The 13,320-nt window shown below is 40.6% G+C and overlaps 1 protein-coding gene and 1 pseudogene across 14 annotated transcripts in view; one reads left to right on the top strand and one right to left on the bottom strand.

Annotated features, from left to right (window-relative positions):
- The window catches only part of CSNK1G3 (casein kinase 1 gamma 3), a 112,096-nt gene that overhangs the window by 48,798 nt on the left and 49,978 nt on the right, over window positions 1–13,320 (bottom strand). For 13 of the 14 annotated variants that reach the window (XR_009452584.1, XR_009452585.1, XM_059693754.1 and 10 more), the window contains one exon: window positions 11,497–11,566. The exons of the other annotated variant lie outside the window; for it this stretch is intronic. Coding sequence is in view for 11 of the 13 variants with exons in the window: in XM_059693754.1 (XP_059549737.1) it covers window positions 11,497–11,566 (70 nt within the window). In the remaining 2 variants the exon portion in view is untranslated. The remainder of the gene's footprint in view (window positions 1–11,496; window positions 11,567–13,320) is intronic. 14 annotated transcript variants of the gene reach the window in all.
- Window positions 5,889–6,238, top strand: LOC132232388 (large ribosomal subunit protein eL43-like; annotated as a pseudogene).

A 13,320-nucleotide genomic window follows, 5' to 3' on the forward strand; every position in this document is an offset into this window, starting at 1 on the left:
AGTTCCAAACTTGGTAAAAGTTACTCCATTAAAATACCACAGCACCCACATTTAGTAGTAAAACTCTACCACTTAACCTCAAATAAAAGGAATAAAGCCACCCAAACTATAAAAAAGAAGCAATAGTTCTTTCTGTGATAATTCTATTTATACATTAGATATTACTCTAAATTTTAAAGAACATTAAAAAATAACATCACAAGAATTATTATATTAAATATTCAATAAATATATGAATATGATATATTATTCACTATTCCATTATTATGCTCTTTGGGCCTAAATAAAAATGGATTGTATCATTTTTACCCCAAGTTTTAAGATTTCAAACTTTTTCTTCTAACAATGTGCTACTTTATATTTAAATCTAAAATAAAACATGAAATATAAAATCAACATATTGTTTTACATGGCTTTTTGCTTTCTTTCTTTTTACTATTAAATAGGAAATAAGAAAACTGCTGCTGTATTTTAGAAAATTAAATCTTTTATCTCCATTTAGTCATATCCTATTCAAAAAGTATGGTTTCTTTTTTAAGATTCTTATGTGATTAATTAATCTCTAAAAATACAGTAATTACCACATAATATACAACAATCCTAATACCTATACCATACAAACCAAACATATTTCAAGAATTCATAGCATAGCATTCTTTAAATGTGCACATTCTCCATAAACTATAACAAAAAAACTTCGTACACTTCCATCTACTAGTACCACTGCACACATATATTCACATATAAATTAGTAAAAGTTTAGCAATGCATAACTTACAGAAATTCTCATACAGAAGAGTCCTCTATAAAGAATTAGAATTATTGCCCTAACCAGTTTGACTCAGTGGATAGAGCGTCAGCCTGCGGACTGAAGGGTCCCAGGTTTGATTCTGGTCAAGGACATGTACCTTGATTGTGGGCACATCCCCAGTAGGTGGTGTGCAGGAGGCAGCTGATCCATGTTTCTCTCTCATCAATGTTTCTAACTCTATCCCTCTCCCTTCCTCTCTGTAAAAAAATCAATAAAATATATTTTTTAAAAGAATTAAAATTATTACATATACTTGTCTTCTAAAAGCCATTAATCTTAGATAGAAAAAAGAACTCTAAGAATCTGCTACATAAACTGTTGGTTATCTGAGCTGAGATTAAGTCTGCACTAACCACCTATTCACATAGTATTCTTCATTATTTTTGTTGATACCAAAATACTGTAGATAATATTCTAATTAGTTTATTCACTTAACTTTCCTGGTATTTACAGTATTTTCTCTCAGTTTTCTCAAACAGACACTTCTATATAAAAATAGCAAAACTTCTTAAATTTAAGACATGATCAGAGGAAAATCTAATCTGGCAACTCAGTGAATAGAAGGAATTTTAGATATTATTGAATGTGTACACTCATGTTTAAAAGACTAAAACTATTACACACAATGTTTCTCAACAGTGAATAGTATGATAAAATTTCCATCCAATATGGAATTACCAACACTCATTTAGCTAGCAGACAGAGCTAAATAATATTGAAAAAAATGTGAAAATCTATCTATAAACCAGAGCAAAACCCACAGGAAACACATCAATCCTGACTTTTAACAAGGCACAAACTGAGAAGGCAAAGGAGTCAGTATAAAGAAAGAAGAGAAGCTCTTTTAGCAGCTCTAAGAAGGCAATACTACACAGAAGTATAATTTTAGAAACAGCTACTGCTGCTATTATCAAATTGCATATTGTTTAGAACATCACAGCTCAGGAAACATAGTATCAAGCCACTCGCTTGAGAAACAATGATATAAAAAATGCATGGTTTCAAACCGTATGTTTAATGTCATTTCTATAGTTAGCGATTTGCCATGAACAAGTAATTTATGACAGAAAAGATTATTTTACTTATTTTGATAAGTAACAATTTATGACAGAAAAAAAGTTATTTTACTTTCTGTGATAAAGTCATCAGCCTGATAAAGAAATTTCATCAAATAATTTAATTGCAAAGTTTCCCCAGTATTGGCTATTTAAAATCATCTGATGTCAAAGAAGTAATTTAACATAAAAAAGCATTACTCATAATCACAGGTTCTCAAAAAAAAATTCCCTATAAATTTCAAAATATGTTCCAAGCATTTTCATAAAGTTTCAACAATTCAACTAAACTTTTTCAAAGTATATAAAAAAATAAATTAAACCTAATCTTTAAAACCAATCCTACTCTGAAAAGTGACTTATTTTTAGATGACTGAGTTGTATAATTCAGTTCATTAAATAAGCATTTGCATATCTCCTTGCGTTATCATTTCCATTAATTTAAAAAAATATTACTGATTTTTCCTTTAGATATTATTGAATGTGTACAATCATATTTCTAGATCTCTAAAATGAAAAATTAAATTTACCTAATCACTAGATAATAAAATTAATTAAATAAAAAATTTGAAATTATATGACTGTCAGAAATAAAATAAAACTCAAAATTTAAGAATAATAATTTTGTAAAATATTAATATGCCAAACTTTAAACATATAATCACAGAACTTAAAAAGGAAATTTTGGAGATTTTGTATCACAACTTTATATCTAATAAAACTGTCTATTATTCTCATTTAAGAATTTATCACTTCAATCATTTATCAAGGACCTACTTTATTGATCATTCTCAGTTTCAAGGATAAAAAGATGAATATATTATTTCCCTGCCCTCAAAGAGTTCAAATTTTAATGGAAGAGAGAGATAAGGAAATAATAATATAATATAATATGATATGGTAAAAGAAAAATAAAGATACATTCACAAAAATTTCAGGTCCAAGAAAAAGTGTTTTGGGAGAGAACAAACAGATGTAAGAAAATGCAGTGCAAAAGAGGTGACATTTAGGTGGGCTTGAAGAAAGAAGGAATTCATTGAAAAAGACATTCCCAAAAAATAAAAAATACAGACATATGAAAATAGTAAGATCTATTCAACGAATAGTAAGTTTAGGGCAACTAAAAAGTGAGTTAGTAGAAAGAGAAAGCAATGTGGACTTTATGCTAAATAATAACCCTCTAGGAGGAATAGAAAGTAAGAAGGAGGTGAGATGCACAACAGGAGGCCCAATTCAAAGAAAAGTGACAAGGAGACTGGGAGAAGAGACAGAACTGACAGAATTTTCTGATTATGCCAAGAGGCCAAAATCAAAGGTGACTAACATTTTCAGCTTAAATGTGTGTACCACTAACGGAACAAGATAATTCAGAAAAGAAAACAGGTTTTTTGGAAGAGAGAAAAAAATCATTGGAAAAGTAAGTAAAAAGGAGGTAAGGAGCATAATTCTAGGTATATTAGAATTCTGATTCCAGTAAGGACATACACGTATATCTAGATTTTAAGAATGGAGACAGGAGATAAAGAATTGGAAGTTATCTCTATATAGATCAGGGGTGGGGAACATACGGCCAGAGGGCTGTATAACACCCACAAAATCATTGGGTCTGACCTTGCCAAAGCAACTGCAGGTGGGTCTCAAAATTCAATAAATCTAGGCTCTTTTCTCATAGCAACATAAATTTATTTCAAGTGGATTATATTAAGTGAACGATGTTATAAAATATCCAAATGGACCTTGAGAGGAAAGAGGTTCCCCAACCCTGATAGAGATAGTAATTTCATCTTTTCCTCCCCTCCCTCCTGGTACAAACTATCCAGGTTCATAAAGATGAAAGCCACATACTAAAAACAGGAGCAGGAAGTTAGAGAGTGCCTGGTTCCTTACTTTTGAGTAGCTATCTCAACTTTACATTGTCCACTTCAGAACTCCTTGTTTATTTTTCCTCACATAACATCCCCTCACTTATTTGACTAGAGGCCCAGTGCACAAAAATTTGTGCACTCGGGGGGGAGGGGGGGGTCCCTCAGCCTGGCCTGTGCCCTCTCGCAGTCTGGGACCCCTTGGGAGATAACGACCTGCTGGCTTAGGCCTGCTCCTGGGTGGCAGAGGGCAGGCCCAATCCCTAGGTGTAGCCCCTGGTTGGGCTCAGAGCAGGGCCGATTGGGGAGTTAGGGCGCCGCCCCCTGTCATGCACAGAGCAGGGTGGATTGGGAGGTTGCGATGCCACCCTCAGTCACGCTCGATAGGGCCGATTGGGGGGTTGAGGCACCGCCCCCTGTCACACTCAAGGCAGAGTCGATGGGGAGGTTGTGGCACCATTCCCTGTCACGCACAGAGCAGGGCCGATCAGGGGGTTGGGGAGCTCCCCCCTGTCACTCACAGAGCAGGGCCAATCAGGGGGTTGGGGAGCTCCCCCCTGTCACGCACAGAGCAGGGCCCATCAGGGGGTTGAGGAGCTCCCCCGTCACTCACAGAGTAGGGCCGATAGGGGAGTTGGCACACCACCCCCTGTCACACACAGAGCAGGGCGGATAAGGGGGTTGGGGCGCCGCCCTCTATCACCCACAGAGCAGGGCCAATCAGGGGGTTGGGGCGCCGCCACTGTCACACTCAGGGCAGGGCCGATGGGGAGGTTATGGCTCTACCCCATCACACACAGAGCAGGGCCCGTGGGGGGTAAGGCTTGGGGCGCTGCCCTCTATCACCCACAGAGCAGGGCCGATCAGGGGGTTGGGGCGCCTTCACCTGTCACGAACAGAACAGGGCTGATAGGAAGGTTGTGGCCCTGCCCCCTGTCACACACAGAGCCGCAGGGCGATCAGGGCGTTTGGGCACTGCCCTGTCACACTGATCCCGGTGCCGGGAGGCCTCTCAGCTCCGCTGATCCCGGTGCTGGGAGGCATATTGCCCTTTTACTATATAGAATAGAGGCCTGGTGCACGGGTGGGGGCTGGCTGGTTTGCCCTGAAGGGTGTCCTGGATCAGGGTAGGGGTCCCCACTGGGGTGCCTGGCCAGCCTGGATGAGGGGATGATGGCTGTTTGCAGCTGGTCACACACCCTTCAGGGTGGGGGTCCCCACTGGGGTGCCTGGCCAGTCTGGGTGAGGGGCTGAGGGCTGTTTTCAGGCTGGGACTGAAGCTCCCAACTGCTCCTTTTTTTCTTTTTTCTTTTTTTATTCTGAGCCAGCTTTAGCTCTGAGGCTCCAGCTCTTAGGCCTTCGCTCCTGAAAGCAGGTATCTGGTTTGTTTCGGTTCTCGAAATTCTGTATCAACTCCAACTCTGAGATCACAGCTCGCTGAAAGCTGGTTTCTGGGGTTTTGTTTAGCGTCTATATTTGTTACAATGTTTGAAACTGCAGGCTGAGAGGCCTGCAGCAGCAGGCGGGGAACGTTGGAGTCCTCCATCACTGAAGCAAGCAAGCCTCATGTTAGTTTCAAGCTGGCTGGCTGCCGGCCGCCATCTTGGCTGACAGTTAATTTGCATATTTCCCTGATTAGCCAATGGGAAGGGTAGCGGTCGTACGCCAATTACCATGTTTCCTTTTATTAGTGTAGATACTGTTGCATGACTTTGGTTATTGACAAATTCATTCCTATCCAACGCAGTAGTCAGCATAGTTCTGCCGATACCTCTTCCCTCATCATTTTCTGTTTTTACCCTGGTAGATCTCATCCATTCCCTTGGCTTGAAAACCACCTATGTACTGATCACTCCCAAATCTAGATCTTTAGTTTACTCAATAAAGGTTCGGTGGATGTGACAAGACTAATCAATACATTAAATTTTTGCATCATAGAAAGAGACAGTGGTATAAAACAATATTCCAATCCTCATACAAAGGGCCAGACCCTCATAATCACACTGCAGTAAAAGTGGACAATTCTACTGTATGTATATAACAGTTTCAGTGAACAAAATAAGAAAGACATTGTCAGGGAAGTTAAAGAGAGAGATGTGCGGACTTTATAGGAGGATCAAAACCCACACAGGCAGGCTTTCTCTCGGCGTCCAACCTAGTTAACGGTGACATGGCTAAATGCACCAAGAAGGTCGGAATCGTCGGTAAATACAGACCCGTTATGGCACCTCCCTCAGAAAAATGGTGAAGAAAATTGAAATCAGCCAGCACACCAAGTACACCTGCTCCTTCTGTGGCAAAACCAAGATGAAGAGGCAAGCCATGGGGATCTGGCACTGTGGTTCCTGCATGAAAACCGTCGCTGGTGGTGCCTGGACCTACAACACCACTTCTGCCGTCACAGTAAAGTCAGCCATCAGAAGACTGAAGGAATTGAAAGACCAGTAGAAGCTCCACAGTTTGAAACATTGCGAGCTTATAATAAATGGGTTAATTTATATAACAAAATTAAAAAAAAAAAAAACACACAGGCAGAATTAGATAAATCATATATTTTTTCAAAAATATCTCATTAAATAATTGAAAATAAATCTTTTTAATTTATGTTTTATTGTGGTAAAATATACATTAAATAAAATTATCATTTTAATCATTTTTAAGTCTACAGTTCAGTGACATTAGGTATATTCATACTGTTGCGCAACCACCACCACTACCCATCCCATCCTATATAATAAAAGTCTAATATGCAAATTGTCCCCTCGGGCGGTCATTCTACCAGAAGTTCGACCACTCGCTATGATGTGCACTGACCACCAGGGGGCAGCGCGGAACATGGCAGGTGTTGGCAATGCACTGTGACCTCTCGCCAGCTACCTTGGGGCGGGGGTGATGGGGATGGAGGTGTGGTGAGAATGCAGGGTGTCCACCAAGCTTGCTCTCACTCCTCCTATTATCCTCCCCCAGGATGTCAGGGCTTGCAGCAGGGGAAGCCCCCACACACTCAGGTGCCAGGTGCCCGTGAGGAGCCCGACCTGCACCCGTGCGGCATCTTCTAGGTGTGCTGGGCCGCAGCTGCAGGGACTGCAGGGGCCGGTCAGGCTCCCCGTGGGTTCATGCAGGAGCCAGTCTGCAAGGCCAGCAGGGAGAGAATGCGCTACCCGCCTAGCTTTCATGTGGCGCCACAGTGTGGCCCAGAGGCCCACACTGTGCCCCGGCCCACGGCGTCCAGCCGCACTCACCACATCTTCACGTGGGGACTCAGGCATAAGGGAGCACATGGGGGCCCGGGGGCCCAGAGGTCAGCTGGGACTTGCCCTTCCACACCAGACACTCGCACTTCAATCACTGGCCAGGCCTAGAAACCGTACCCGTGCACAAATTTCATGCACCGGGCCTCTAGTCTATATATAAAAGCCTAATATGCAAAGTGTCCCCTCGAACGACCGGGAGTTCTATCATTCGCTATGATGTGCGCTGACCACCAGGGGACAGCGCGGAATGAAGGAAGGCCCCAGCCAGCAGCTGGCAGCCACTAGGGACCCTACCTTTGCAAGAAATTCATGAACTGGGCCTCTAGTTAAACAATATTTTCCATTCACCTCTCCCCTTAACCCAGCGGTTCTCAACCTGTGCGTCCCCAACCTGTGGGTCGCAACCCCTTTGGGGGTCAAATGACCCTTTCACAGGGGTCGCCTAAGGCCATCGGAAAACACATATATAATTACATATTGTTTTCGTGATTAATCACTATGCTTTAATTATGTTCAATTTTTAACAATGAAAATACATCCTGCATATCAGATATTTACATTATGATTCATAACGGTAGCTAAATTATAGTTATGAAGTAGCAACGAAAATAATTTTATGGTTGGGGGTCACCACAACATGAGGAACTGTATTAAAGAGTCGCGGCATTAGAAAGGTTGAGAACCACTGCCTTAACCCATGGCAAATAGCATCCTGCTTTCTATCTCTATGATAATCTATTTTGGGTACCTGAAATAAGTGGAATCACAGAGTATTTGTCCTTTTGCGATTAGCTTATTTCATTTAGCATAATGTCCTCAAGGTTCACGTATATCATACTATGTGTAAGAATTTCCTTCCTTTTTAAGGCTCAATAATATTAAATTGTGTATGTACCACATTTTGTTTATTCATTCAGCCATCAATAGACACTGGTTGGTTTTGATCTTTTGGCTATTGCAAATAATGCAGCTATGAATAGATGTACAAATATCTGCTTGTATATGTGTGTATGACCAGAAGTGAAACTGCTGGATCAAATAATAATTCTATGTTTAAATTTCTGAGGAACAGTCACACTGCTTTCTTTTCCCAGCTGCTATGCCATTTTACATTCCCACCAGCAATGCACAAAAATCCCAACTTTTACACATTCACACCAACACCTATTAACTGGTTTCTGGTTTGTTTTCTGTTTGATAATAGAGATTTTAATTGCTGTGAAGTGGTATGTTTTTGTGGTTTTTATTTACATTTCGATAATGATTAGTGATATTGAGCATCTTTCCATGTGCTTATTGACCATTTGTATATCTTCCTTGGAAAAATGTCTATGCAAGTTCCTCTGCTCATTTTTGAATTGAATTATTTGTATTTTTGCTGTTGAGTTTTAGGAATTCTTTATATATTCTGGATATTGATTAAGTTGCTCCTTAAATTGATACCTAAAATACAATAAGTGAATTACAGGTTAAATTATCTTAGTGACCCATTTAATACTAAAAGCAGTCTGAAAATAAAATCCTTTCAAATATTAATTCCAAAATCAAATTATTTTAAAATCAGCAGTCTTTCCTCAAAGTTCACATGGATAATAAAAAATGTTTTAAGAATTAATTACTGATAACAACACTAACAAGTAACCAAAATTCACATGATGCATATGAAATATTTGACAATATCTACACTTGTCAGTGTTTCAGAGTCACCACAATGCACACTTTTGGGCAATACCATTCATATCCAATCTACATAAATGCTATGCTATGGAGCACAGGGGAGCACCCTTGTACATATAGACTACCCTATAAGTGGTGGTTCCTGGAGTTGTGCAATACTGAAGCCTTATGGCATTCAAGCAGTAAAAGATGTATGTTTAATTTTTAAAGTTAAAAATGGCAAAGAAAATAATAAAAGCGAGTGCACCTTTGGAATTCAATTCAATGATTCCATAAGTTCTCAATTGATTTACTCATTCTTATCTAATTAAAGTATTCATTGCAATTTTTCTACAGTAGTTTTCCTACTTAAGTAGATAGAACTATTGTCATTATCTCCCAGCATCCAATCTTCCTTCTTCTGATAACACCTCAGTTTCTCACTGGGCAACTACCACTCCCCATTCACAGTGCCTGAGTTTCAGGTAGTTCTTGGGATAAGCACAGGAACTGAATCTGGCAATCAAATTCATAGTGATTAAGTCAAGAAAAGACATGGAGCACAAAATAAGATATTAAGATTCAGTTCAAGAATTTTTGCTGGTTTTTTTAGGAAAGAGGTGTTTTTATAATTGCTAAGCTATTGGTAACCACCTCTGCCATCTCTCATAAGAAGAGCTAATCAAAGAATGAAGCTTACACACACACACACACACACACACACAGCAGAGCACAGAGACAAATTTAAGGCTGCCCTGTGACAGCATTTGAAGTCCTGGATACAATGTCTTAAATATAGGTACTCCCCAAATTTCTCGTGCATGAGCCAATGAACTTTTATTTTTCACTTAGCTTTTTTGGGCTTTCTGTCATTCATGGCTTCACATACAATTAGTTTTATCCCCCTGTACTTTATAAATAATAAAACCCACAAAATTTTCTCACAATTCTGGAGGCCATAAATCTGAAATCAGTTGCACTAGGTTGAATCAAGGTGTGGGCACAGTCATAGTCCCTCTGGAGGTTCTAATAGATAATCTAGATGAAGCTACTATAGGTTGCCAGCATTCCGTGGCTTAGGGCTATATCACTCCTATTTCTGCCTCAGTAGCCACTTTGCCTTCTCCTCTCCTGTAAATGTAAAATGTCCCTCTGCCTCTCTTTACAAGGATGTTTGTGATTACATTTAGGGGCTACCCAATAAGCTACACTAATAAAAGACAAACATGCAAACTGGCCATACCTACGCTATGCCTTAAGCCATGCCCACCAGCCAATCAGAGCGACTATATGCAAATTAACCCAACCAAGATGGCGGCTGGCGGCCACAGAGCTGGAGCAAGCAGGAGGCTTGATTGCCCCAATGATGGAGGAAGCCAAGCTTCCTGCCTGCTGCGGCTGGCTCTGAGCTCCACTCAAAGCAACAAAGTTTCAGTTATAGAAGATAAATAAACCCCAGATACCTGATTTCAGCCAGCCGTGGCCACGGAGCTGGAGCGAGCAGGAAGCGTGGGTTACCCCTGGCGATGGAGGAAGCCAAGCTTCCCTCCCGCCCGCCCACCCTGGCCGGCTCTGAGCTCCTCACAAGGCTACAAAGTTTCAATTACAGAAGGTAAATAAATCCCAGAATAAAAAAAGAAAAAAAAAAAAAAAGGAGAGGCTGGGAGCTTCTATCGCTAGGGGGCTTGGCCAGCCTGAAAATGGCCCTCAGCCCCTCACCCAGACTGGCCAGACACCCCAGTGGGGACCCCCCACCCCAAAAGGGGTGTGACCAGACTGAAAACAGCCATCAGTCCCTCACCCAGGCTGGCCAGGCACCCTTGTGGGGACCCCCACCCTGAAGGGGGTGTGACCAGCTGCAAATAGCCATCAGCCTCTCACCCAGGCTGACCAGGCACCCCAGCGGGGACCCCCACCCTGAAGGGGGTGTGGCCAGTCTGAAAACGACCCTCAGCCCCTCACCCAGGCTGGCCAGGCACCCTAGCGGGACCCCCACCCTGATCCGGGACATCCTTCAGGGCAAACCACCTGGCCCCCACCCATTCACCAGGCCTCTATCCTATATAATAAAAGGGTAATATGCAAATTGACCCTAACAGCAGAGCAACTGGAAATGACTGGTCACTATTGCACACACTGACCACCAGGAGGCAGACGCTCAATGCAGGAGCTGCCCCCTGGTGGTCAGTGCACTCTCACAGGGGGAGCTCTGCTCAGCCACAAGCCAGGCTGATGGCTGCCAGTACAGCGGTGGGGGTGGGAGCCCCTCCCGCCTCCTCAGCAGTGCTAAGGATGTCTGACTGCAGCTTGGGCCCGATCCCCCCAGGGAGCAGTCCTAAGCCAGCTGGTGGCCATCCTCCGAGGTTTCCCAGACTGCAAGAGGGCATAGGCCGGACTGAGGGACTCCCCCGAGTGCACAAATTTTTGTACACTGAGCCTCTAGTATATAATAAAAGCCTAATATGCAAATCAACCAAATGGCAGAACAACCGGTTGCTATGACGCATACTGACCACCAGGGGGAAGACACTCGACGCAGGAGCTGCCCCCAGCCCACAGGCCCCAGGCCAGCCAAGTCAAGTGCCAGTCCGCCCCCCGCCCCATCACCCCGCCGGTCGCCCCACAGATTGGTCCTGATCCCCTGCCAGGCCTAGGGACCCTACCCATGCATGAATTTCATGTATGGGGCCTTTAGTTTAAAATAAAGAAGGGAACGTTAAGACTACAGCAAGAAAATGTCTGGTAAGTAACTCCTGAAGAAGTGATTCACTTTAACTCAATTTAAATAGTATTCTTTGAAACCAAAGAGTTATCATGACAATCCATTTCATTACAAATGTTAAAATATAAAATTTTACCTCCAGATCCTAACTGCTTGTAGAATCTATATTCCAAATGTAGCTGTGGTGCTCTGGATTTCATGGGTTCCTAATTAAAAAACAAACAACAATAAGTTATTAAAAGATCATTAGGCCCAATTCCAAATGTTATTAATCTTGGTGTCAACTCTTAGATAATTAATATTTTAGTAGGCATCTTTGTCTCTCTAAGGTTAGATCAACTGTACATGTACTTCAATGTAAAATTAATGTCAAAAACGTACATAAGATTACGTGGCTACTAGATCAATCACTAGGGAAATTTATGTTTGACTCTGACCCTGAAGAAAAGTATATACCAAACATTCATGACTAGGGGAATGGTGACCCTTACTCTATTTCATCAGTTCTCAACCTGTGGGTCACGACCCCTTTGGGGATCAAACGACCCTTTCACAGGGGTTGCCTAAGACCATCAGAAAACACATATATAATTACATATTGTTTTTGTGATTAATCACTATGCTTTAATTATGTTCAATTTGTAACAATGAAATTGGGGGTCACCACAACATGAGGAACTGTATTAAAGGGTCACGGCATTAGAAGGTTGAGAACCACTGCTCTATTTCTTTTGTTTCTAGGAATTCATCTTGAACTGTGTATTTCTTATGTAAAAGTTCTAGGTTAAAGTGAAATCACAGAAAATAGGAAAGGACAAATACAAAGATAAATTTTTGACAGTAACAACAATGTATTTTTTAAATTTTTTACTTGGGATAAAGCTTAAATAAAACACACAGTCATAAGCATTAGGTCCATGAGCTTTATTAACTGCATATACCCCAGCAACTAGCACCTCAAAAAATCTTTAGGACATTTTATCATCCTTCCCTCCAAGTAATCACTTTTTGACTTCTATCACCTTTGGGTTGGTTTTGTCTGTTATTGTATTAATATTAAAGATATCACACAGTATATGTTTTACATATGTTTAGTAAACTAAATACCAAACTATGATGTGGTATTTGCAGATTTTTAATATTTCCTACAACTTTTGTGATATTATACTATGTTAATACAGTTTTGGTAATATTATTATATTTAAAATCTTTTTTTCTTGAAATATTGTTTATTGCATGTAACATTAAAATTGTTTTTCTTGAACTATTTTTTAAAAGAGATTAAAAAAAATTTCTATCCTGTCAATATATTTTTGAATTTGAGGTGAACATGTCTCCATACTATACTTCAACCTCAGAATACCAAACATAGCTACAAAAATATTCCCAGTTCCTCTAAAGAACATTGCATAACCAAAATTATTATATGTCATACTTTGATCACTGTTTAAAAAGGTAAACAGAAGAAGAATGTAAAAGAAAAAAGTAAGAAAAAATAATTAAGGGGATAGTAACATAGCAGGAAGATGCACTAAAAAGATGACATGTGTGTATATGTAAAGGACAAAAGATGACATAATAAATGTTTACTAATAAATCAATGGTGTCAAGAGGTTAAAAAGTCCCAAATCTGAAATAACAGGACCTAACGGATACCACTTTATGACTAAAATAGACTAGGAAACGTCAGCCTAGTGCAGTGGCTCCTGTTTTGACACAATGGTTTATTTCCCTTAGCATATCAGTTAAATATCATTCACAAGCTTCCTTGAGTGGACCTGCTCACTACAGGCTGCTGCATCATTAACACAGCATATGGATGTTACTACACTTCTACTCTTGTGCACCACTCCCACTCCCAACACCATACAATGTTTACACCCTAGACCACTGGAATAGAACATGGAAAAAGAATCCCAAAGAAACAAAAGTCAGCAATGCCCATTCAAACACTGTCCAG

This window comes from Myotis daubentonii, chromosome 4, assembly GCF_963259705.1.
Source record: "Myotis daubentonii chromosome 4, mMyoDau2.1, whole genome shotgun sequence".
NCBI lineage: Eukaryota > Metazoa > Chordata > Mammalia > Chiroptera > Vespertilionidae > Myotis > Myotis daubentonii.